The 25,808-nt window shown below is 44.0% G+C and overlaps 1 protein-coding gene across 7 annotated transcripts in view; it reads right to left on the minus strand.

Moving 5' to 3' along the window:
* Positions 1–25,808, minus strand: part of tjp1b (tight junction protein 1b) — a 116,603-nt gene that overhangs the window by 64,694 nt on the left and 26,101 nt on the right. For all 7 annotated transcript variants that reach the window (XM_029115271.2, XM_029115270.2, XM_020040338.3 and 4 more), the window contains exon 3: positions 22,459–22,681. In XM_029115271.2, coding sequence (XP_028971104.2) covers positions 22,459–22,681 — 223 coding nt within the window. The remainder of the gene's footprint in view (positions 1–22,458; positions 22,682–25,808) is intronic.

The following is a 25,808-nucleotide window of genomic DNA, read 5'->3' on the forward strand; positions in this document are numbered from 1 at the left end:
AAATGTATATTCTGCACTGCACCAAATCCAGGCATGCTTCATGGTTTGTACTACAGGGTTTCTACTCCCTCTGAGAGGCGGCTGCATTCCATATTATTTTCCCCGGCCTTAGAACTGGTGGTGGACTTCCTAATTCGGAGCACATTCTGTAGCGCTCCTCAGTAGCTCCGTGGCTCCGACAGTGTGACCGTTCCTGTCACCTATAAGCTACGTGCTTTAATGAGTGCACGGGCACGCACACACACGAACCAGTGCACGCACACACACTGCTCTACCGTAGGAGTAAAAGGTAGGGGCTGAAATAAGGTTGGAGTGAAGAGCATGGAGATTTTGTGATGACGGTGACGTAATGATAGCTGCACACACCCTCCGCACACCCACCTACACAAACCCCCCCCCACACACACACACCCACCCACGCACTGCTGCTTCTGATTCTAGTGGATGATGAGGGATATTGAGTGAGGGATGGTGGGAGATCTAGAATGTAGGCAGGAGGGTGAGTCAGCCAAGGTCATGAGAAGGAGATTAACAAGGACAGTTGGTCATGGACTGCAAATCAGTCGCATTGAATAATATGACAAACAGCAGAGCTATGAGAAAACGTATTGGGCTATTATCCTGGATTACTGTCTTGGATAATATTCCACTCGTGGGACAGACACCTGTCATTAAGGAAACCAACACCTTGCTCTGTGGTCACACAGTAGCCAATAAAGGAGGCAGGAAAATAAAGTGACCTCAACCTGCGCCCTAAGCCTGGCTCTGCAAACCACACGTAGGTAAGCCTAGCAAGGTCGCTGTGCCCTTGAGCAAGGCACTTAGCACAAATTGCTCCTGTAAGTCGCTCTGGGTAATGACGGCAATTTAACAATTTTTGCTGTGACACCATGCTCGCAGCGTTACAGCAACGGGTGCTTACTAGAAGGTCCAGATAATGGAACCATCCGTCATCCACAGTATAAGCTCCCATGAGAACAGCAAGCCTTTCTGCATATATGAATGAGCCTGTTTCCAAGATTTCCATCCAGAGGGATTCGTGTGTTGGCTCATGGGGCTTATCGTCAGTGTTAGCTACATTCAGCCCTTAAAATGACCTCTACTAAGTATACTGTACTTGGAGTGTATATACTCATATACTGTGTTTGGAGTGTGAGAGCATGTGGCGTGTGTGTGTAGGCATGTTTTATTTACCCTCTGGGGACAAAAAGTCAGCAAAAGTCCACAGAATGTAAGTAAAACAGAAAAAATTTATCTTGTGGGCATGTCGCGACTCAGAAAAGGCTTGATTTTCTTGATTGGTTTTGAGAGAAACTTCCAATTAGGTTTAGGATTAGGCATTAGGGCTAGGTTAAGTTTAGGCATCGTGGGTTAGGGTTAGGCATTAGGGCTAGGTTAAGTCTATGTGTAAAGGTTAGGTTATTGAGGTTAAGGTTACGATTAGGTTAGGCTTAAGGTAATGTTTGTGCTTCCCCAACAGGTAAGTAATACTAGACTGTATGTGTGTATGTGTTTGTGTGTGCATGTGTCAGTATATGGCTGTGTGTGTTTGTATGCATTGCCAGCTTGAATCCGAGCAGGAGTTTCACAAGCAGTAAGTTTAATATCCTCCTCACCTCTGTGTGTGTGTGTGTGTGGGTGTGTGTGGCTCAAATGCCCACGTGCGTGTTTATTTGTGCGTTCCACAAATATCGCAGTGGGAGTTTCAATCCTAGTACCACAGAATAATGTAGTTAATTTCCTCATCCCCAGACAGTTTTAAGATTAGAATAAAAGGATTCCAACTGATTCCCATATCAAATTCAAATCACACGGGTGCAAAATGTTAATTAATTGTGTTCACAACAGGGTCTTTGTCCTGAATGGCACCCTGTTCCCTGTATAGAGCATTACATCTGGACCATAATAGTACTGCTGTGCCATTTGGGACACAAAGAGCTCTTCCTCTGTTAAAGTTTACTGTAGCAACCTTGCCACTGATTTACCTCACAGCAAACACACGCGCACACACACACACACAAAAATACACAAACAGCTCACTAAGCAAAGCAAAGGATGTTCATAAGACATGACAGCAATGCAGAGTAACAGTGTTAAGTCAATACCAGATATCCCGGGATGACGGATGCTTCTGCGTGTTAGTCTGTGGCCTGGGGCAGTCTGGCGGATGTACTGCTGCAGCACAAGTTCAAATCTAGCCCTCTGTTCTTAACACAAAAACTGACACTAGAGAAGATTTCATTGTTTTTAATTTTATATTTTCAGGCTTTTTGACGGATGATTTAATAGAGAGACAGTGGGGGGGGGATAGGATAGAGTTTTAGCTGGAAAAGCACTGGGCCGGTTTTACATCCATTCTTCAGGAGTGTAGATGCAGACTGCTGGGCCACCCTGATATATTATATACCTGGCTAGTAGTCTGTTCTGTCCAAAGGTCAGCACACTGGCCATCCCACAGACTAACACACTGGACTGAACAGATAGAATTAGGTGAGAGAGAGGGAGGTTGGGGGGGGGGGGGGATAAAGAACTGCAGGAGCCAGGGGCAGATGATTTCCCTGTAGTCCATTCAACATAATAAAAACATTAAAACCATCTAATAGAAATAAAGTGTTTTATGTAAGAAAGAGCAGAGGGGGTCATTCGTCACCAGTTAACCTAAAATTAATTGTTGTTCTGCACCTCCAGCACGCCAACAGTATCTGGGAGCGAATCGCAATCGTCTCCGTTTTGCTCTGAAAAATAAAAGGTCCGCAGCTTAAGCAACCCGTAATGTGACCTCGGCGAACCTCTGTCATGGACCGTCAGAGAGAACTGCTGTGCAAGCCTGTCATGACATCGAAGAGTTCAGCTGTCCAATCAGAATACAAGGACTGAGATGTACCTCGATGTTGTCATCTTTCGAACAGCGCACTGCTAGGAAACGCTACGTGTGCCCAGTTATGTAACCCTTCATAGTGAAGTAGCCTACAGCTAGCACGGCTTGTACATAACGTCTTGACTTACTGTACACGGCTAGCTAGCTGTATTGCAGTCAGATGCAAAGCATGCAGTTTGTGGATTAGATTTCTCTCTTTCGGATAACAATTTTCACGGGTATTGATGCAGGCCGCAGGCCATTCTTGCCCCTTCAACGTTTTTTGTGTTGTCAGCTTTGATAAGGCAGGCCAAACTGTTAAGCAATTAAGCAATTGATTTTGAGGAGGACTCATTTTGGGCCTCCAGGCCGGTCAATACTGCAGCTAAGGGAGTGATTAAGTAAAGATAATTTTTTCTTTTTAACCACCATTCCATTCTCATTACAAATGACGTTGTGTTGGTTTCCTAAGTGTGTGTGTCTGTCTGTCTGTGTGTGTAACTCTACTTCTGATATATAAAAAAACATGGCATATCAGAATAAGTACATACATTTTGCACCTCCCTAAATGAGGTTTGGTGTTTATAGTTAATGGCTACGTTAAGGGTTAGGGTTTCTGGATTACGGTTACAGTTAGGGTTAGTTTCAGGGGATAAAGTCCTCACTAGTGCCATTCACCAACCATCACTTCAGACCCGGGAACAAACAGAGATTTCATTTAAAGGGAGCGGTGCTGTCAGGTGTCTAGAGGACACAACGAACCCCGACTGATGTTCTGGGAGTCTGAGCTATGATGCAGAAGAGTGTGTGTGAAAATGACATCACGCTGCTAACTGAGGTGTGTCACAACACACCTGGCCAGCCACTTTCCCAGTACTGCATCGGGTTGAGGCCTCACACATCGTTTCAAGCTGACTGGGGAGCGGTCTTCATACCTCGTAAGACATGCGCACGTGGCTGTGAGTGTGCTCTCGCTGCACACTAGAGGCAGCCAACTGACGAAGCACCGCAGACTGTTCAGTATTCCTCACAGCTTAATCACCATTCCTTAAATGGGAATGAATACACTCCATTTGCCAATGGGCTAGTATGACATGTTCTGACATTCCCTCTTTAGGAATGGGCTAGATTATGACATGTTCTGTGACATTCCCTTTTTAGGAATGGGCTAGACTGTGACATGTTCTGACATTCCCTCTTTAGGAATGGGCTAGATTATGACATGTTCTGTGACATTCCCTTTTTAGGAATGGGCTAGACTGTGACATGTTCTGACATTCCCTCTTTAGGAATGGGCTAGACTGTGACACGTTCTGACATTCCCTTTTTAGGAATGGGCTAGACTGTGACATGTTCTGACATTCCCTCTTTAGGAATGGGCTAGACTGTGACATGTTCAGCACGGTACAGTTACTGTAATTGTCTCAGAAACAATCTCATAAGTATGTTTACCCCATGCGGGGGGTGGGTGGGGGAGCGACCCAAATGCTAATAATGATGAACCATCTGAATCAATCAGTTAATGCAGATACCAGGGATGTAGAACCAATGCATGACTCCCTCTGAAGGAAGCGGATCTGAAAAGCTGGCAGGACAGTGTTTTGAATAATTGTTTTTGCTTTTGAACGCGAGCCAAGATCGCGGATTACAGAGGAAATTCCGGCTCCAACAAGGATGTATTCCCCCGAGGGGATGAAAGCTTTTAGACGCAGTTGGATACTGATCAATGCAACTCTAATTTCCCAGAGAGACAGAGAGGAGGGGTCCCAAGTGGCTCCCTATTCCCCCCTAGGGCCTTGGTCAGAGTAGTGTGCTGCAGAGGGCTTAGGGGGCCATTTGGGCCACTGGAGACTGTCAGTTGAGATGGAAGGGAGATGGAAGATTAATGAATCATATTAATTATCTCTACAGGTGCTAAAGGCTTGGTGTGTGTGGGTGTGTGGGTGTGTGTGTCTATTCTGATTCTGGATCATTAAAACACTTAAAACAGTTAACAATAATAACGTCTCATGTTCACGTCTTCCACAATCCTGTTTCTAGTTAGGCTCCAACTGACACAATAGGTTATTGGTCGGTGCGCGCGTGTGTGTGTGTATGTATGTGTGTGTGTATTTATATGTATGAGTGTGTGTGTGTGTGTGTACATATATGTATGCGTGTGTGTGTGTATGTATATGTATGTGTGTGTGTACGTATATGTATGCGTGTGTGTGTACATATATGTATGCGTGTGTGTGTGTGTGTGTGTACGTATATGTATGTGTGTGTGTGTGTGTGTGTGTGTGTACGTATATGTATGCCTGTGTGTGTGTGTGTTGTGAGTATCAGAGACTACCGTGTCTCCACAGCACAGGAGCCCCTCAGTAGGTTCTTCATTATTCAAAGTCTTTTACTGTCATCCCTTTAATTATCTCTCTTATTTAGCAGACATTATGTCTCCCAGATCTACCATAATGTTCGCACAGTGTAGCATGTTGCCTACAGGGCGTTATAGGGACGTTTGTGTCTTTTGAATTGAAGGCAGTTTAAATCTGAGAGGGATGATACTGGCATGGGGGGGGGCTGTCTTTAGATGCAAGCTCTCAGATAGGAGAAGAGAGGAGAGATGGAAGAGAGAGGAAGGATGATGGAGAGGAGGGATGGAGGAGAGAGGGAGGAGGAGAGGAGGAGAGGGGAGGGATGGGGGAGAGGAGGAGGGATAAGGCTGGGAAAAGAGAGGACAGGAGAGGACTAGAGGAGAGATAACTGGGGAGAAGAGGATGAGAGGACTAGAGGAGTGATAAGTGGAGAGGAGAAGAGGAGAAGACTAAAGGAGAGATGAGGCTGGGAGAGGAGAGAAGACACCCATTTGGAGACTCAAAGTGTGAAAGCAATAAAGTAGCGGGGCTGGTGGTGAGAGGATCAGGTGTTCCTATTGGAGCGTGGGGGTGAGAGGGTTGAGGGGTAAGAGAGTAGGAGAGAAAAGGGGAGGGGGCAAATCAACCAGGGGCTAATCGACCGCACTGCGCAAAATGGCCCCAGACAATACTATACTATACCAACACCTCCCACTTCTACTGGAGTGGCTCTTTGTTCATTCCAACCAGGTTTGTTCATGGATAAAACATGTAAAAAAAAAAATAAAAATAGCTATCAAATACAATGCTGGCCTGTTTAAAAGGGCAAATTATAATGTTGGCCAGGATGGGTTGGCCCATTCAAGATTCCTGAAGGAGTGCAAATGCAAGTGTGTGCTTGGGAGAGTGAGAGTGAATGGGTGAATCAGGGAATGGGTGAGAGAGTGAGTGAGTGAGTGGGTGAGTCAATCAGTAAGTGAATCAGAATGAAACAGGCACATCACTCAGGACTCCCAGTCAGAGTTTGAACCTCTATAAAAATTTAGCATGCCTGTTTTTCTAAGGACACTAACAACCATATTAGATGGAGACACCCAGCCTTGCACCATGCGGCCTATGGAAACTGCAGCGCAAATTGGTTCCCTCATCCTTCAAATGTGCAGGCATGGATCACAATAACCAGGTTGGCTCTTATGGGATTTTAGGTAGTAAAACTCTGCCCTCTGCAGGACGTTTTGCCGCACATTACGTGATCCCACGCACTGATCAAGCCGGCCTTGTACCGCCACTGCACACTCAAAACCCATGGCACACACCAGCCTGAACCGGCACACACAGAGACAGGCTCATAATGGCCCTATGGATGCCACTCGGTGTCATGTTGGGTTGATTTTCACCCTGCCACCTGCAGTGTGATGAGCCGACCTGGCAAATCAGCATGAACGTGAAGACAGGAAGGGACCCGCCACGACACAGGACGCCCGCGTCAAGGTTGTCACGGAGAAATCGCTACGGCGCGTAGTCGCGTGACCCGTGAAACGAGTATCACTGAGTCTCTGTGTGTATATGTGTGTGTTCATAAATTGGTGTTTATGCGTGTGTCAGTGCACATTTGCGTGCGTGTGTGTGTGTGTGTGTGTGTGTGTGGCAGGGTATTTCTCCTGAACACAGATGGTGGCTCCCTGGGCGTCTATACAGATCCAACACATGACCAGTAACACAGCAGAGGGCACACACACACACACACAAACCCACACACTTACACACATACACACACAGACATACACACAGTAATATCATATACACAAAATCACACAGTTATTAATTGATAAACTATCCAATGACAAACTGACTCAAACACACGGACAGATGTATATCACATTCCATCACATTAGGACCGATTCGTCTTCCTGTAAGATTTCGTAATCATTTTATCGTTCATTGTTCATGTCAAGTTGCACAATTTCATAAAAAAAAAAAAAGACGAAGACTGATTTAAACCAGACAGTTAATTGAAATTCCCAGACTTCAGGTGAATCACTTCAGTCTTTGTCATGCCTTAGTTTGTTTTTTGGACAATCTGATATTTTATTTTCTCACTTGACAGTTTTTTTTTAAATATAAATCAGGTCAACTCTGCAGCTGCAGAGAGATTTTTCCAAAGACCATTTAGTGGAAAGAACTTTGCTGCCAATGGAAATGCTGCTTTCATATTATTCTACTGTATTGTCTGTGGCAGACGATCTAATTGATATAACCTTCTGCTTTTCACTAACTGAATGTAAGGTTATGACACATGTAGATACAGCTGAATTAAGTTAATTAACCGAGCTGACATTCAACTCTACACCTTCCTATTAAAAATCTGCAGAACACATAGTGTCGAACGTCTGTAGTACATTAGACACTATGCTCGTTCAGCAGAAGTTGCTATAAAGATATAGACGGAATTTAAATGTGAGTTTTAAAATTATTTCCATTACAACAAACAAAGAATGCATGCATAACTGAACACAACATCACTGTCCATTGAAACGGAAACTCTTTTAGCCGTTCTTCCATTCCAGATATTTCAATTTAATACAATTGACTCACTGTGTGATAATCCCCCTTGATAGAGTTACCCAATCAGCTGGAGATAGCACCCAGACATCCTTAATGGACCTGCTCTCTTTATAGTGGCACCCAAACATCCTTAATGGACCTGCTCCCTTTATAGTGTCACCCTAACGTCCTAAATGGACCCTGCTCCCTTTATAGTGACATCCTGACCTCCTAAATGGACCCTGCTCCCTTTATAGTGGCACCGTGATGTCCTAAATGGACCCTGCTCCCTTTATAGTGGCACCATGACGTCCTAAATGGACCCTGCTCCCTTTATAGTGGCACCATGACGTCCTAAATGGACCCTGCTCCCTTTATAGTGACATCCTGACCTCCTAAATGGACCCTGCTCCCTTTATAGTGGCACCATGATGTCCTAAATGGACCCTGCTCCCTTTATAGTGGCACCATGACGTCCTAAATGGACCCTGCTCCCTTTATAGTGGCACCCTGATGTCCTAAATGGACCCTGCTCCCTTTATAGTGAAACCCTGGTGTCCTAAATGGACTGCAGTCTCTTTATAGTGACACCCTGATATCTTAAACTGCCCCTACTCTGTTTATAGTGGCACCCTGATGTCCTAAATGGACTCTTGTTCCCTTTATAGTGGGCTGTGGTCAAAAATAGTGCACTATAAATGGAATAGGGTGCCAACCGGAGATACCGTAGCTAATACTGAATTTCACTGGCGATGTTAGAGTCCAATGCAAAAACCCTGGATGGGTTTAGACTGTCCAAACCTGTCACGTGGTCCCAGTATCAGCCTTTTCCCTTCAGGGTACACTACTTTGACCAGAGTATTTTGTGTGGACTGTGTGCTGTCCCAAGCATGTCCTCTCAGTGCTATTCCCAAGCGTGTCCTCTCTGTGCGTTCCCAAACATGTCCTCTCAGTGCTGTCCCAAGTGTATCTTCTCTGTGCTGTCCCAAGCATGTCCTCTCAGTGCTTTCCCAAGCGTGTCCTCTCAGTGATGTCCCAAGCATGTCCTCTCAGTGATGTCCCAAGCATGTCCTCTCAGTGATGTCCCAAGCGTGTCCTCTCAGTGATGTCCCAAGCGTGTCCTCTCAGTGATGTCCCAAGCATGTCCTCTCAGTGATGTCCCAAGCGTGTCCTCTCAGTGATGTCCCAAGTGTATCCTCTCAGTGCTGTCCCAAGCATGTCTTCTCAGTGATGTCCCAAGCGTGTCCTCTCAGTGATGTCCCAAGCGTGTCCTCTCAGTGATGTCCCAAGCATGTCCTCTCAGTGATGTCCCACGCGTGTCCTCTCAGTGATGTCCCAAGCGTGTCCTCTCAGTGGTGTCCCAAACATGTCCTCTCAGTGGTGTCCCAAGTGTATCCTCTCAGTGCTGTCCCACGCGTGTCCTCTCAGTGCTGTCCCACGCGTTTCCTCTCAGTGATGTCCCACGCGTGTCCTCTCAGTGATGTCCCAAGCGTGTCCTCTCAGTGGTGTCCCAAACATGTCCTCTCAGTGGTGTCCCAAGTGTATCCTCTCAGTGCTGTCCCACGCGTGTCCTCTCAGTGCTGTCCCACGCGTTTCCTCTCAGTGCTGTCCCACGCGTGTCCTCTCAGTGATGTCCCAAGCGTGTCCTCTCAGTGCTGTCTACCGACGGGTTCACTGTCTGAATGTCCACATTCCTCCCGTCATGATCCCTGTGAGCCCTTAAACTGTCTCTTAACACCTATGAAAAGGCAGAGCTCATATGATGACAGTGCGCTGCATTCCAAATGACACCCATGTTAAGCTAGCGCGCGGAGCCCGTAGGGTTATAGGAAGCTGTTTAGGATGCAACCTCTGCCTTTCTAACATCTTCTTCCACAGCCGCCATCTTGTTTGTGACACTCCAGATGTGAATCAGCGCTGGGTTGACTGCTGAAGCCGACGTCCTTCATTTAACCCCAACTCAGCGATCACAAACCACTGGGAACGTATCAACCTCTCTTTAAAGCCACATCTCAAACCCCTATCAAAGCTTAACTGAAACCTTCTGTAAACAGATTGGTAGGAGATCTAAACAATCCATCCTTTATTAGCTAAGTTCTTCATTATTTGGACTAATCCTGTGGCTACTGTTTGCGCTTAATGTTCACAGTCTCTGCCTCTGTCGTAAATCATGAACGGAAAGTCAATAGAGTCATTGGGATTTACTGCAGAGTCTCCCTGACTTTCATCCTTTCCTTCTCATTCCCTGTCTCTCACTTTTTCTCGCCCACTGTTTGTCTTTCTATCACTCCCTCCTTTTTGCTCTCCCTCACTCGCACTCTTCTCACACAATCACGATGATGATACAATAAGCACTTTCTCAAGACCCCTTACTAACAACCATTAAAGCTTATTATAGTCAAGACCTGTCACTACCAACCATTAAAGCTTATTATAGTCAAGGCCTGTCTGACCTTAACAAATGTAACACGTATTTCATCATCGCTGAGTTCCTATTTGATTTCCCTTAATGAAGCATTGACCTTGGTGTGTGTGAACAGTACAATTATAGTGTTCAGAATGTGGTGGCATCATCCACATTCAACCAAAATTTATCATGTAGATTAGAAATTCAGAATTCAGTATGAGTATCAATATTTTATTTACATTTTTCATGGGGTTCATCGACTTTTAAATTACAAGCTGTGCATAAAGAAAATGTCAGAAATGTCCCCCCTTATTCCTTTCTCTTTCATTAGTTTTTTACCCAATCCCTCCCCTGATTGGAAAATGTCAATCAAGTTAATTCAGGCCCCCGATTGGTGTGTTGCCCTGAGTCCCCCCTCTCACCATGTCCGCTTCATTGCGGCCAGGTGTTCATATCCTGTTCAAAGATCACTGAAAACGTGTGCGTGTGCGTGCTGGTGAAAACCTCCTGGTCAAGCGAGTGATGTGACAAGAAGCAGGACGGCCTGGGGAAATGTACATCAGAGGACATACGTTTAGATGTTGGACTGTCCCACCCACACACAGACACACACACACACACAGACACAGACACACACACACAGACACACAAGTTGTTAAGACGAGGCGAGGCCGTTATGGTGAATTTGATATTATGAAATAGAGAGGAGGGAATAATGAAAATATATTGAATTCAGTGGGATATGTCTACCCTATATAAGCCTATTCCATGATATATGAGTGGAGCCCTGAAGCCCTGAAGTCCTACAGTAGACAGGCTTCTGATACCATAGATGTGAAGGGGAGGCGGACAGGAACTATAAATCAGATATGTTTCACCGCAGAGAACATGCAGTAGTCCTCTATCGGTCTCCTGGCTCGCCCGCCAATGCAAAGTAGGAGAAGCGTAGCGGTGGTATTCTATTTCGCCACAGTCAAAGCACACGCAACGAAGTGCCATATGCCTGTTCTGTAGGAACACACACACACCTACAAACTGATGCACAAAACACATACACACACACACACACACACACACACAACCTGTTCCAAAGACCATGCTCCTGATTCACTGTTTCCAACATCTGCTGTTGTCCACAGGGACAGTGGTGTCTTGATCACGCTTTAAGTCTGGCCTGATACACATGCATAGACACATACATTTTTACTATCTTTGTGGAGACCAAAACATTTCTCAATTTTTTCCCTAACCCAATCCCCAAGCCTAATGCTAACCCAAACTCAGCTTCTCCATATACTACCCAGTCCTATCTTATCCTATCCTGACCTATCTTGTCCTATTCTGTCCTGACCCATCCTGTCCTGTCCTAACACGCCCTGTCCTAAACCATCCTATCTGGTCCTAACCCATCTAGTCCTATCCTAACCCTCACTGTCCTAACCCATCCTGTCCTGTCCTAACCCATCCTGTCCTGTCCAATCCCGCCCTATCCTTTTTCCACATTTCACACTACTGTATAACTATATCACTCCCTCTTCCAGAACACACCAGTCTTCTCCCCAGTTTCCTCCTCTCCCCCACTCCCCCCCACAACCCCCCCCCCCCCCTCTGTCCAATCCTCTACCCCCAGACCTTCTCCCTCCCCTGAGTAACACCTGAAAGGCCAGTTACAGAGGATCTGAGGAACCAAATGGGCATATATCTTAAAAGCATGTCTTGAAACCCAACGTTGGGCTTTAACAATCAATACATCCATTTAAAAATCTATTGTAAAACTAAAAGGCAGCCAATTCAGGGACTCTAAAATATGCGTGCTCTTTTTCTGGCCTTTGTTAGCAAACGTGCTGCTGCATTCAGGGTAAGAGGGGGCTACCTTCATCCTTTCTCCTCTTTCTTCCTAGACCTCCCTTCTACTGGATCTCTCCAACCCATGCTCCTCCTTCTCCTCCTCTCTCCCCTCTTTCTCCTATTCACCTGTTCAGTCTCGGACAGGGCTCCTCCATGCCCCCCGTCCCCGTCCCCTTACACGGGAGTCATCTCCCTCCAACAGACCATGAATATGCAAATCAGTTCATTCAGCTGCATTTGCTTGTCCGCTCTCCGCTCTATAAAATGCATCTGCAGCACTTTCAGGAGGCTGAGCAGAGGGAGCGGAGAGGAAGTGCTTACGACTGGGTTTTTAGGTACAGTAGGGGTGGTGGTGGTGGGGGAGGGGTGCTTTGTCCACAGTGGACCACACTGCAGTCAGGGGACTGTGTGTGTGTGTGTGTGTGTGTGTGAGAGTACAACGGGAGGCTGTGTGAGACAGATCTATATGACTGAATAACAGATTGAGACTTTAAGCGAGGTCAATCAGAATGCCAATGAGTTGAGTGATCCTTATACCTTTAAATGGTGATTATTTTAATTAGAGCTTTTATCTCGGGCCTAAAGCTGCATCTGGTTCATCAGATAACTACAACCCTTCCTGTTTGGTTGCATTCACAATGGCAGTTCTCCTCTAAAATAGTGTACTTTATGGGAATAGACTCTGGTCTAAATTAATGCCCTTTGTGGGAATAGACTCAGGTTTAAAGTGGTGTACTTTATGGGAATAGACTCGGATTTAAAGTAGTATACTTTATGGGAATAGACTCTGGTCTTGAGTAATGTACTTAATGATATTTGACTCGGGTTTAAATTAGTGTACTTTATGGGAATAGACTCAGGTTTAAATTAGTGTACTTTATGGGAATAGACTCAATTCTAAAGTAGTGTACTTTATGGGAATAGACTCTGGTTTAAAGTAGTGTACTTTATGGGAATTGACTCTGGTCTAAAGTAGTGTACTTTATGGGAATATACTCTGGTCTAAAGAAGTGTACTTTACGGGCATAGACTCAGGTCAAAAATAGTGTACTTCATGGGAATAGACTCAGGTTTAAAGTAGTGTACTTTATGGAAATATACTCTGGTCTAAAGTAGTGTACTTTATGGGCATAGACTCAGGTTTAAAGTAGTGTACTTTATGGGAATAGACTCTGGTCTAAAGTAGTGTACTTTATAGGAATAGAGTCTGGTGGGGGATAGGGTGCGTGCAATTGTTAGAAACCCAGTTCTAAAAATGTAATGACTGCATGTCTACATCTAATGAGAATCTATTTGGAATGAACTCTAACATCTGGTCTGTCTGGAATGAATCCTAACATCTGGACTGTCTGGAATGGATCCTTACATCTGGTCTATCTGGTATGAATTCTAATATCTTGTCTATCTGGAATGAATCCTAACATCTGGCCTATCTGGAATGAATCCTAACATCTGGTCTGTCTGGAAAGAACTCTAACATCTGGTTTATCTGGAATGAATACTAACATTTGGTCTATCTGGAATGAATACTAACATCTGGTCAATCTGGAATGAATCCTAACATCTGGTGTATCTGGAATGAATCCTAACATCTGGTGTATATGGAATAAATCCTAACATTTGGTCTATCTGGAATGAATCCTAACATCTGATCTGTCTGGTATGAATCCTAACATATAGCCTATCTGGAAGGAATCCTAACATCTGGTCTGTCTGGAATGAACTCTAACATCTGGTCTGTCTGGAAAGAACTCTAATATCTGGTTTATCTGGAATGAATACTAACATTTGGTCTATCTGGAATGAATACTAACATCTGGTCAATCTGGAATGAATCCTAACATCTGGTGTATATGGAATAAATCCTAACATCTGGTCTATCTGGAATGAATCCTAACATCTTATCTGTCTGGTATGAATCCTAACATCTAGCCTATCTGGAATGAATCCTAACATCTGGTCTAACTGGCATGAATCCTAACATCTGGCCTATCTGGAATGAATCAGGTCTAGCTGGGATAAACACTAACATCACTGCGGTAAACATTGATATCTTTAAACTCTCAAATAGCTGAGGGGTGCAAGAAAAACGCTGCATTATAAAAACACATCTTCTTAGTTCCATATCTTTAATATCTTGGCTCTTAGAAGTCAAATTATCATTCAGGGAATGGGAGCAAGTAGATGCTGAGGAACACCCCAGGACACCACCGCATGAAACTAAACCTGCATCCCAAACCACAGCCTATTGCCCACACAGTGTGATTACTTTAGATCAGAGGGATTAGGGTGCCACAGTGTGTAACTTCAAATGTGTGTCGGGATTCAAGTGCCTTTGAACAGTGGGACAGAGGACTCACATAACTTTATTCCTGACCAAGAAATCCTGATGTCCTCAAAGCAAACCGTGTATGATGATACATTTACTGCTGAATATGAGAGATCAGGCTTTCGTTGTCCAGTTACATCACCATACAGTTCCTCATACTGTGGCTCAAGTGCCACCCTTGTCCCTACATAGGCCGCCGACCTGAGAACCTGTACTGTAGGAGCCCTGGTCCAAAGCAGTGCTCTACTTAGAAAATGGGGTGGCATTTGGGACTTGTGTGTTCTGTCCCTGACATTGAGATTGTCCTTAGTAAGGCGGGGATGGAGGGAATGGGGGAGAAGAGAGAGAGAGAGGAAAGGAGGAAGACAGTAAAGGTTAAGGTGAAAAGAAAGACATTTCAGAACAATAAAATGGTAGAAAGTGGAGAAGTACAATGAGAAGATAAGGATGTCTGTGGAAGAAAGGACAGAAGAGTGATTGAACAGCAGAGACATGGGTGCTGGTTGGGAATAAAGTATAATCGAGAATTACAAAGAGCTCTATGGAAAGATATACAGTAAATGTAATTACTGTCATGCTTTCTAGAAATAAGGACAGACAAATGCATTAATTTATTAAGAGATGTCAGGAAAGTTGTAAAAACGGTTGATCCGCTTCTCGTCCCCTTGTCCGTTTCTGTTCGTCCAGGGACTCAGCAATCCCATCCATGTATTCCCAGGACTTTCTGTGGCTTTAATAAGAACAGCAGATTCACGCTTTCTGTGATGAAGTGCTCATCTTGCCAACACAGATGATGGTGAAAGTAGGCCAATATCTGAATTTCTTCCCGTGCCATGAAGAGATGAAAAAGGGGCAAACCAAAACAACAGTAATCCAAATTACCAACAGGTAATACCCAGGAAACAATACTGTGGCCCGGTAGTTTCATCAGTAGCTGCTGAATTCATATATTAGAATGCTACCGCAAAGTTTCTTCCGGAAACAAGGCTCAAAATGATATTGCTATATACCACAAGGCCTAGGTGTTGAAAACTAGCATAGATTACACAGTACATAAACACGCTGTAGCGCAAAGGATCAGGGGCATCGTTTGTTTATCCAATACAGCAGTGTGTTTCTGTATGGGTCTATCAAAAAGAATCCATAAATGAATTAAATGCTATGAAGCGTGGATTGTGTTTATGAGTATTGACAACACAAGAAAACCTGAGACCTTAGCAGAAACACCACAGCTCTTACAGTCTTGTCTTCAATTAAAAAAAATGCAATGACGTTTTTGTGTAATAAAACCAATGCTATGAGGTTTTACTATGATAAAACCAAGGCTACAATGTTTTAGTATGACAAAAACCAATGCTATGAGGTTTTGCAGCAACGAAACTAACCCTATAAGGTTTTAATGTAATAAAACTAGTGCTATAAGGCTTTATGTGATACAACCAATGCTATGAGTTTTTAGTGTGATAAAACCAATGCTTTGCAGTGAAATGCTCTCTGTTGGCAGACAGGTTAGGTTCAATTCCTCCGTCTACAAAACATACAGGTATCTACACAATTATAATCAAGCACTATCAATCAAAAAAGTACACCCCTATCTTTTTTCTTTTACATACACTCACCTAAAGGATTATTAGGGACACCATACTAATACTCTGTTTGACCCCCTTTCGCCTTCAGAACTGCCTTAATTCTATGTGGCATTGATTCAACAAGGTGCTGAAAGCATTCTTTAGAAATGTTGCCCCATATTGATAGGATAGCATCTTGCAGTTGATGGAGATTTGTGGGATGCACATCCAGGGCAGGAAGCTCCCGTTCCACCACATCCCAAAGATACTCTGTTGGGTTGAGATCTGGTGACTATGGGGGCCATTTCAGTACAGTGAACTCATTGTCATGTTCAAGAAACCAATTTGAAATGATTCGAGCTTTGTGACATGGTGCATTATCCTGCTGGAAGTAGCCATCAGAGGATGGGTACATGGTGGTCATAAAGGATAGACATGGTCAGAAACAATGCTCAGGTAGGCCGTGGCATTTAAACGATGCCCAATTGGCACTTGGCACTAAGTGTGCCAAGAAAACATCCCCCACACCATTACACCACCACCACCAGCCTGCACAGTGGTAACAAGGCATGATGGATCCATGTTCTCATTTTGTTTACGCCAAATTCTCTGAATGTCTCAACAGATATCGAGACTCATCAGACCAGGCAACATTCTTCCAGTCTTTAACTGTCCAATTTTGGTGAGCTCGTGCAAATTGTAGCCTCTTTTTCCTATTTGGAGTGGAGATTAGTGGTACCCGGTGGGGTCTTCTGCTGTTGTAGCCCATCCGCCTCAAGGTTGTGTGTGTTGTGGCTTCGCAAATGCTTTGCTGCATACCTCGGTTGTAACGAGTGGTTATTTCAGTCAAAGTTGCTCTTCTATCAGCTTGAATCAGTCGGCCCATTCTCCTCTGACCTCTAGCATCAACAAGGCATTTTCGCCCACAGGACTGCCGCATACTGGATGTTTTTCCCTTTTCACACCATTCTTTGTAAACCCTAGAAATGGTTGTGCGTGAAAATCCCAGTAACTGAGCAGATTGTGAAATACTCAGACTGGCCCGCCTGGCACCAACAACCATGCCACGCTCAAAATTGCTTAAATCACCTTTCTTTCCCATTCTGACATTCAGTTTGGAGTTCAGGAGATTGTCTTGACCAGGACCACACCCCTAAATGCATTGAAGTAACTGCCATGTGATTGGTTGATTAGATAATTGCATTAATGAGAAATTGAACAGGTGTTCCTAATAATCCTTTAGGTGAGTGTATTTGGACATATGGATATGTAATCTTGACTTCAAACCTATTGGCGGATAAACCTAACCTTATTTAACAAATTACCCTGAAAGATTATACTTCGCAATAAATTACTCATCAAAAATCAGCAGAAATAAAATGTTACAGTGCAGAAAAAAGTATGTACATCTCTAGCTTCAACAGCTGGTCTTGGCCCCGTGGCTGAAATAACTTCATCTAGTAATTTCTTGTAACTGTCCATCAGTCGTCTACATCAACTTGGAGTGATTTTGTCCTACTCTTATGTCTTGCTTCCATGGCCCACTACCAGTCCCTGAAGCAGCAACGGTTGGAATGAGGTTATTCTGTTCAAAGGCAGTTATTTGTTTTTCGCAAAATTGCTTATGGCACTGTGGTCCAACAACTTCACCTTTGACTCATCTGTCCAGTAGTTTTGGTCTTTACCCAGGAGTTGTCTGGCAAATGTCTTAATATTGGTTTTTGAGAGCAGATGCTTTCTTCCTCCCATGTAGGCCAAGTTTGTGTATCTCTTTCTAACAGTTGACTCATGAACTTTGACAATGGTTGTGGTAAGAGGCCTGCAGATCCCTTGATGTTGCCATTAAAGACTTCTATGGGCATCTTTTGGTCAGCTTTTAAGCTGAATTCGGTGGGACAACCTGTCCTATGTAGATTGGCAATGATCTGGAGTTTTCTCCATTGAAGATGATCTGTCAGACGGTGAAAAGTACTTCAGTTGTTTGGAAATGGGTTTATAACCCTTCTCAGAGTCATTGGCATCAATAACGTTTCTTCTGAGGGCCTCAGATAGGTATTTTGATCTTGATGTGTAACTACACACCCTTATAGTTAAGATCGAACCAGGTAAATAGTTTCATAGTTTCCCTGCTACAAGGGAGACGTGGGAAGAGAGTTAAAAACTGTTTTGCATCGTGGTAGTTGGAATAAGAAAGGATATTAATCTGGTGGTGAGCTGTGTACTTTACCCACTGATAGAACAAAGCCTTTTACCAAATTGATAGGAGTTGGATGACATTGTTTGTGTGGCTGGATTACCCCTTATAAAACCAATGCTAAGAGGTTTTATTGCTGTATAATGTTTTAGTGTCATCAAACCATTTCTATAAGGTTTATTGTTATAAAACACTAAAAGTTTAAGGTGATAACAACACTAATGTTTAAACTAATATTTTAGTGCAATTAAAAGAAAATGCACTAACTTGAAATATAAATTTCAGAGTAACATTCTGTGACGTGCTTTTTATGATAACGGAAGAAGTTTGAAACATTAAAACATTAACGTTTCTGCATCAAGCCAGAATAAAAGTAATGTATGAAATAGTCACTAAGAACCACATCTTCTATCAAAACCTAATGCAAGATCAAACGTTAATTTGGCTTTCAGAAGACTGTCCTCCTGCACTGTGTGAGGGAGACTTTAGCTTTGAGAGAATTAAATTAAACTAATGGTCATAATGTTGCATGTCACTATAAATTACATGTGATATTTAGAGCATTGCAGAAAACAGTACCGTCATGCGACTACATCTTTTATGAGTGTTCAGCTTTATTTCATGTACACAACCGAGTCCTAGTGCAATGCCATCAGAGACCCGTAAATCTCAGTGTCTGACAACGAGGTCAAGGTTCATTGCTCCAAAGTCCGACAGCATGCCCTCGATTGTCTCAGCAGAGTGATGGACAGCAACACTGTTGTTATTGTTCAATGGGATATTGTGTGATTCATTGCCTTGTGAACTGTTTTGATTTCTCCGTGTTAAGAGAACATATGCGATCAGGATGTATGGGCTGGCTAAAACATGTAAGACATGTCTGCGTGTTCGGCACTGGTGTTGTCTAAACGTAGCAGCTTGGAATTAATTATATTTCTTCAGGGTTGAAACAAATGTTAGACTTCACAGTAATGGACATTTCTCTCTGTTTTTTTATGTTATACACGCGTTTTAAATATAGGTTGTAGTGACCTTTTATTAAGCTTTGTATGTTAAGGGTTTTCTGTTATGTAATGCTTGGTGTGGACTTGTGGCTTTTGGCAGGAGCTGATTGGGATCCTTAAATCCACTTCCCACCCCCACCTCAGCTAAAGGTTTTAGCGGGATGATGTTGCTGTCTTTACTCAATGCATTTGTCCCTATCCAAATAAACTATGAATGAATAAAACATTTCTGTAGCGGCAGTCTTGTCCCCTTCTCTAACCTTGCAGCATTTCTGGAAAATGCCACGTGGGCCGCCTCACTTCGAGCCCTGTGGGCCAACACATATTTTATTTTTATTTTTAGCAAAACGATTGTTTGATAATCACTGGCCTCAAGCAGAGTAATGGGCCAGTCTGAAGGGGTTGAAAACGGGACTGGTGTGGGAGAAATGCCAGGGACGTCCTCTGGTTCCGATCCGGCCCGACTGGGGATGGGTGGTGCTGTGCTAGTGCCGGGACCTCTCTGAGCTTAGCTGACAGCTCCTCTGTCCCTTCCTCCTGCCTCACTCCTCCTCCCCTCCCGCTCCTCCTGGCTGCGGACCCTCATCACTCAGTGTGAGCTGCTCCTTTCCTTCCATCAGCTGTATTTGGGTTTCCAGCTGGTCAGCAAGTTTCCCTTTCCCCCTCTTGTGTGGTATACACACACACACACATGGATGTGTACACATACGCACAACGAACACACACATGGGCACACACACACAAAAACACACACAACTAGTGTGTGTTGAAGAATTACACAGTGTTAAGGGCCAGAGGCCATCAGCTGTGTTCAGTGACTTAAAAAAAAAAGTTTACTTTTGTTTTCCTCCCCAATTTCATGGTGTCCAATTAGTGATCAAGTCTGTGCGTCATCGCAGCAACTCCTGGCACACCCGGGACAGTTGATGTAGAGATGTGTGTCTTCCGACGCACCTCTGCCATTCTGATTCTCATTATACCCCTTGCTCAAGCAAGTCTAGTCAAGCCTTACACACTGGGTGGGACACACCCTCTTTTATCATCTAGATTGAGGTCAGAGGTGACCAGCAGCCACAAGCTGCTATACTATTGTGCTGGGGGATTGGGTCAGTTCTCCTTCCCCACTAAGTTCTCTTTCTCCACTATTGAATTACTACTGAATTTTCCCAGTCTCCTCCCGTTTTAAACTTTAGGAGGACATGAGGTCTTGGTCCACACCTGCGGAGTACCTGGTTTCGGGGGCCCGTTGCTGTCCCTGTCCTTGTCCATCTGGTCATACTTCTGACCTAGTCTAAATTTAAATAGACTCTGGACTTAATATCTCACCCAGCACAGCCAGAAGAGGACTGGTCACCCCTCTGAGCCTGGGTCCTCTCTAGGTTTCTTCCTTAATTTCAGCCTTCTTAGGGAGTTTTTCCTAGCCACTGAATTTCAACACTACTGTTGTTTGCTCCTTGGGGTTTAAGGCCGGGTGTTTATATAAAAGCACTTTGTGACAACTGCTGTTGTAAAAAGGGCTTTATAAATACATTTAATTGATTGATTGATTGAAGAGTCTGCTTGAGTGCGATGAGGCACGGCATCTAAACCCCCAAAATGAGTCAGGGACTGTACGACTGCGCGGCGTAGAGTTTAAACCTGTGGGTGTGTGTGTTTGTGTGTGTGTGTCTGTGTGAACTTGCAGACGTGTGTTCTCTGAGATCGAAATCTCAGATAAAATGTGAGTATTTTTCTTTATCTGTCTGCATCCCTCTATCACTTTCTCTATCACTTTTTATTTCTCCATCTCCATATCTCTCTCTGGACAGAGAACAGCCGACAGAGGGACAACAATGGAAAAAACCTATTATCGTTATCATTCATTATTATTCATTAGTATTTATTATCCCTGATAATTGGTGTACTTTGTCTCCTGCTGGAGCAGTCTTCTATGTACATACTCACTACAGTGTGTTGCTCTGGGTTAGACTGTCTGCTAAATGACTTGAACGCAAATCAAAAGAGAAAACAGAACCAAGAACACTTATTCCGTCCGCTAGCTATTAAAAATGGAGGCTAGCCAGCCTGAGCAGCTTCTCCTGCTGCCTCTGAGCCACGGACATCCATTAACCTGTCAGTTACCCTGAACCACAACGTCAGAATAGTCAGATTTACTGTGCAGGGATTGGATGGTGAGTTCTTAATCATCTGTGAGAGGCGGACGGTGTAGACCCTGTATGGGTTTTGATTATATTAAATCAGGGTAATTCAGTTTGTAACTCTGAGTTTCACATTGACCCGTATCTGCTGTGTTCACTTGAGTTGACATGACAACGTAGCAGAGTTCAGTCCTCTATCCATCTCTTCGGTAGCCAGACCACGACCAGCGTTCTGAGATCCTAACCAGACCAGGATGTATGGGCCAGGTCCAGACTAATCTAAACCAACAAGCCCTTACATAGACACGCTTACCAAGAGTTTGTGTTACTAGACATTAGTCTCTTGCACCCTTTATATTTGTGAGGATCCGGAGAACATCCATCTGTGATTGTAATGTTAGCAAAACACACGCCTGAGATTTATGGCTACATTCATTAGCCTGATCCACTGTCCTGAACTCCCTGACTTGACTTTAAGCCACTGGCAGCACTTTAGTGAGGGTGGTCCACCGAGGAACTCTTGGTTGTGGTATCATGGTGTCTTTCACGCAGAAGTGTGAATATGTTCCTACACACAGATCCACGCATTCCAATTCAAAGCAACATTTTGTGTCCGTCTGTGTGCATGTGTGTGTATGTGTGTGTATACAGTTGTGTGTGTGTGTGTGTGTGTCTATAAATGCTGTGTCACGGTAAATCTTGACAGTTTGGTCTGTTTGGTTAAAAGAACAGGCTACATTAGCCAGACTAGCTGACCTGATCTTTTCTTTCACTTTTAGTTTAAATAAGCCAAAAAATTGACAACTGGAAGCCACTGTGACAAATGGCTTGTGGATCACACCCCAATCCAGGTATATGAACTGGGTCTGTACTCAGTTCTCCCATCATCCCTACTATTACATTTGCTTTTATTTCCAGAAAACCTCCCCTTTTGCCCTAATCCCTGCTAGCTGTAGCCAAAGCAGCCATGCATGGAATGTACGTCACGTCACCTTTAACCTACGAAAAATCTGATTCCAAAATGGCTGCCATGGCAACCGCAGCCAGGTTCATTTCTTTCTGGAAAAACAAGCAGTTGTCCATCTTTTACGCGTGACAGTTAGGATGAAGGCGATGCAGAATCATCAAACGCATCACTTAGGCAGTTATTTCCCAGAATATATATGCACTAAAGGGAGCCACACGTACCATCGTTTGAGAAACCAGTGACTTAGGGTATAGGAGGGGCCTTACGTTAGCGTCCAGGAGGTCGATGCTGTCGAGGCTCTTGCTCCGGTGGATGCGTCCCTTGATCCGGCGCAGCGAAGGCTTTGCCTGGTGGATGGTGCTCACCGAGGACGACGCGGAGATGGAGCCGCTCCCGTAAACGCTGCTGTGAGCGTGAGCTCCGAGGCCCTGGCCGCGGCTGGCTCTGCCGTGGGGGAGGTTACCGGGGTGAAGGAGGCTGGGGTGAATCCTGCCGAGGTCAGACATCAAGATAGTGAGACCTCTTTACAGTGAACATATTAGAATAATATAATATACATACTGTATAATGGAAGAGAATAGAATAGAATGCCCCGGACAGATAAATCGCAGTTGTAGCTAAATAACAAACGTGGATCAGTGGGCAATTTTCTATTTATTGGACATGAACAGTACCTGGACTAAACAACACTTTTGATTGAGACCATCTGCACCAGAAAAAAAGCATACTGAATTGTTTTATGATCTCTGCGTGTAATTAAAGAATTTGTCTTCAATTCTGGCCTGCCTGAGAAATCCGCGATTGTATTACATTTGACATCACACGCAGAAAAATTCAACTGTCAGCTTTCATCAGGAGCCAAAAAGCCACCAGCCTGATGGAGTAAATGACAATAAAACAGAAACACCACAACAAGCAGACAGACAGACATAACAGGGGAAACCACACTCCATTGTATTAAGTGGCATTTAAAGCAGCTGTGTGTAACATGATTACATTTAGATTGAATACCATCCAGGCCCTGTGGTGGAGACTCTTCTGGCTTGAACCTGGAGCTCCTGATAGCCGAACAGCCTTGAGACAGGCCACACAAATGTCTATACCAGGAACTATGATCAAACCGCAGGTTGACTGTTGTTACCTTTCCATGGTTTAAAATGTCCAATAATGTGTTTGAATGAGCACATCAGTGTTTAAGAACATTGGACCTTTGGCATTCATTGTTTTATTTTTTTACTCTCCGCACAGCTCCAGCTGTCAACTCATTCATATGAACAGAGGACAGAGTGTACCAGAGCAGCTTGTTTGGGAGTAATGGAGAGGTTATCTTTCTATTGTCTTGTCGTGTTAAATAACCAAGGCTGTAAATCTCTCAAGGTGCATAGAGACCAGATAGTCAGGCGTCCTTTTCAGATCTAGTACCGGCTTATAAACATGGGGACACATAACCAAAACAGTGACTCCCCAAAGATTGCAACCACTGGACTCTGAGTATACATCCGCAAATTGATTCAACAGGAAAACCGCTGAACCCTTGCTGAAATTTAGGGAGGCCTGAACGCCTTCTATTCTACAACACTACTGTGCTTGCCTGTACACGTTTTGCTAATACATTGAGTCCTTGGTGGTGGCCTGTTGTTTCAGAGGCATTTACGTCACAACTGGAGGCTGGACTATTTTGTCTCTGCGTCTGTGGACTTTGATTAACTCTTCACAACACTGGACCAACCCTGACCACAAAAATAAAATAAGTCATTTTAAAAGGTGGGAGGAGGTACAGCTGAACTTTGTGACTTTGGCTACCCAGCTTATAGTGCTATCCTTACCCCCTGAGAGAACCCCTAAACATGACCTCTAATCCTTTTTCCTGACACTGTACACTCTAATATAGCAACGACCTCTAACCTCTTCATTATGTTAACTGGAGGCGTGCCAAAAGCATCCACTTCCCTGTGAAGTGCGCATCCAGTCTCTTCCATTTTCTGGTATAAAGAGGGAAAAGTAATAAGGGAAGTACGGTGGAAACTCCATTCATCCCTGCATCAGTCAAACGCTTTTAAAAGCCTTGGATGGGAGTAGTGAAAGGGTTAACACCTCAGGAGACTGGAGGACTTATTGGAATGCGGCCAATACACTTCCGTCAGGCTGTTTCATCTTACAGTCCAGTGTACTCGAGGGGCAGCCGAGTGACCAGGACAGCAGCTGACAGGACAGAGACCTGGCCCCTCTGGATGTATCACAGACTGGAGTCAGACCTGCACGATCGGCTGCCTCCTCTCAGAGGTGGACTCTAGCATGGACACAAGCCAATAGCCTTCGGCCGGAGGGCGTGACATATCAGAGTCATTAGAGCGAGGACAGAGGACTGGCTTGCATGATGGTGTTTGTCCCCAGAATGGTAGCATGTCCATACTGCTCTAATTTTCAGCAAAACTCTGGTTACAGTATGTCTGGTTAAGTCAGTGTACTATGTAGTGGATAACTCTGAGTTAGTGCTCTATGTAGAGGATAGGTCTGGTTATGTCAGTGTACTATGAAGGGTAGCTCTGGTAAAGTCGGTGTACTATGTAGGTGGTAACCCTTGTTGAATTAGTGCTCTATGTAGTGGATAACTCTGAGTTAGTGCTCTATGTAGAAGATAGGTCTGGTTAAGTCAGTGTACTATGAAGGGCAGCTCTGGTTAAGTCAGTGTACTATGTACTGTAGGTGGTAACCCTTGTTGAATTAGTGCTCTATGTAGTGGATAACTCTGAGTTATTGCTCTATATCGGGGATAACTCTGGTTAAGTCAATGCACCATGTGGGGATAACTCTGGTTAAGTCAGTGTACTGTGTATGTGTAACTCTTGATAACTCTGGTTAAGTCAGTGTACTGTGTATGTGTAACTCTTGATAACTCTGGTTAAGTCAGTGTACTGTGTATGTGTAACTCTTGATAACTCTGGTTAAGTCAGTGTACTGTGTATGTGTAACTCTTGATAACTCTGGTTAGGTCAGTGTACTATGTATGTGTAACTCTTGATAACTCTGGTTAAGTCAGAGTACTATGTATGTGTAACTCTTGATAACTCTGGTTAAGTCAGTGTACTGTGTATGTGTAACTCTTGATAACTCTGGTTAAGTTAGTGTACTATGTATGTGTAACTCTTGATAACTCTGGTTAAGTCAGAGTACTATGTACAGGTGCCATTTAGGAAACACAATTATTTGGTTGCTTTTATTTAAAACCAAGAAAAGGAACCAAAAAAGCCTAGTTTGGCCGGCCTGCGATTAGAAGGAATGAATGTTGTTGTACTCGCTGAATTCGAACCTGGATCTCCTGTGTGACAGGCTGTCTTCATCCACTACCCCACTAAGCTATACGTATGCAGTGTTCTGCATTGTTAAACCAATTAATCGAAATTCCACGGTTCTCAAAACTAGTTCCCTACATTAGGGAACATCCAAACCAACAACAGGTATAACAGGGTTGATACACAACATTCAATACATTAAATTAGAAAGAGATTGCTGTAGGGATTTGTTCATATTGCCTCGTCATAAAATTGCGTCTCCAAAGTTTGACTATTTAGCTAGACTTTAGCTATATTTAGCTAAACATCTACCACAAATAGCA

Source organism: Esox lucius, chromosome 19 (genome assembly GCF_011004845.1).
Source record: "Esox lucius isolate fEsoLuc1 chromosome 19, fEsoLuc1.pri, whole genome shotgun sequence".
In the NCBI taxonomy this organism is placed as follows: domain Eukaryota; kingdom Metazoa; phylum Chordata; class Actinopteri; order Esociformes; family Esocidae; genus Esox; species Esox lucius.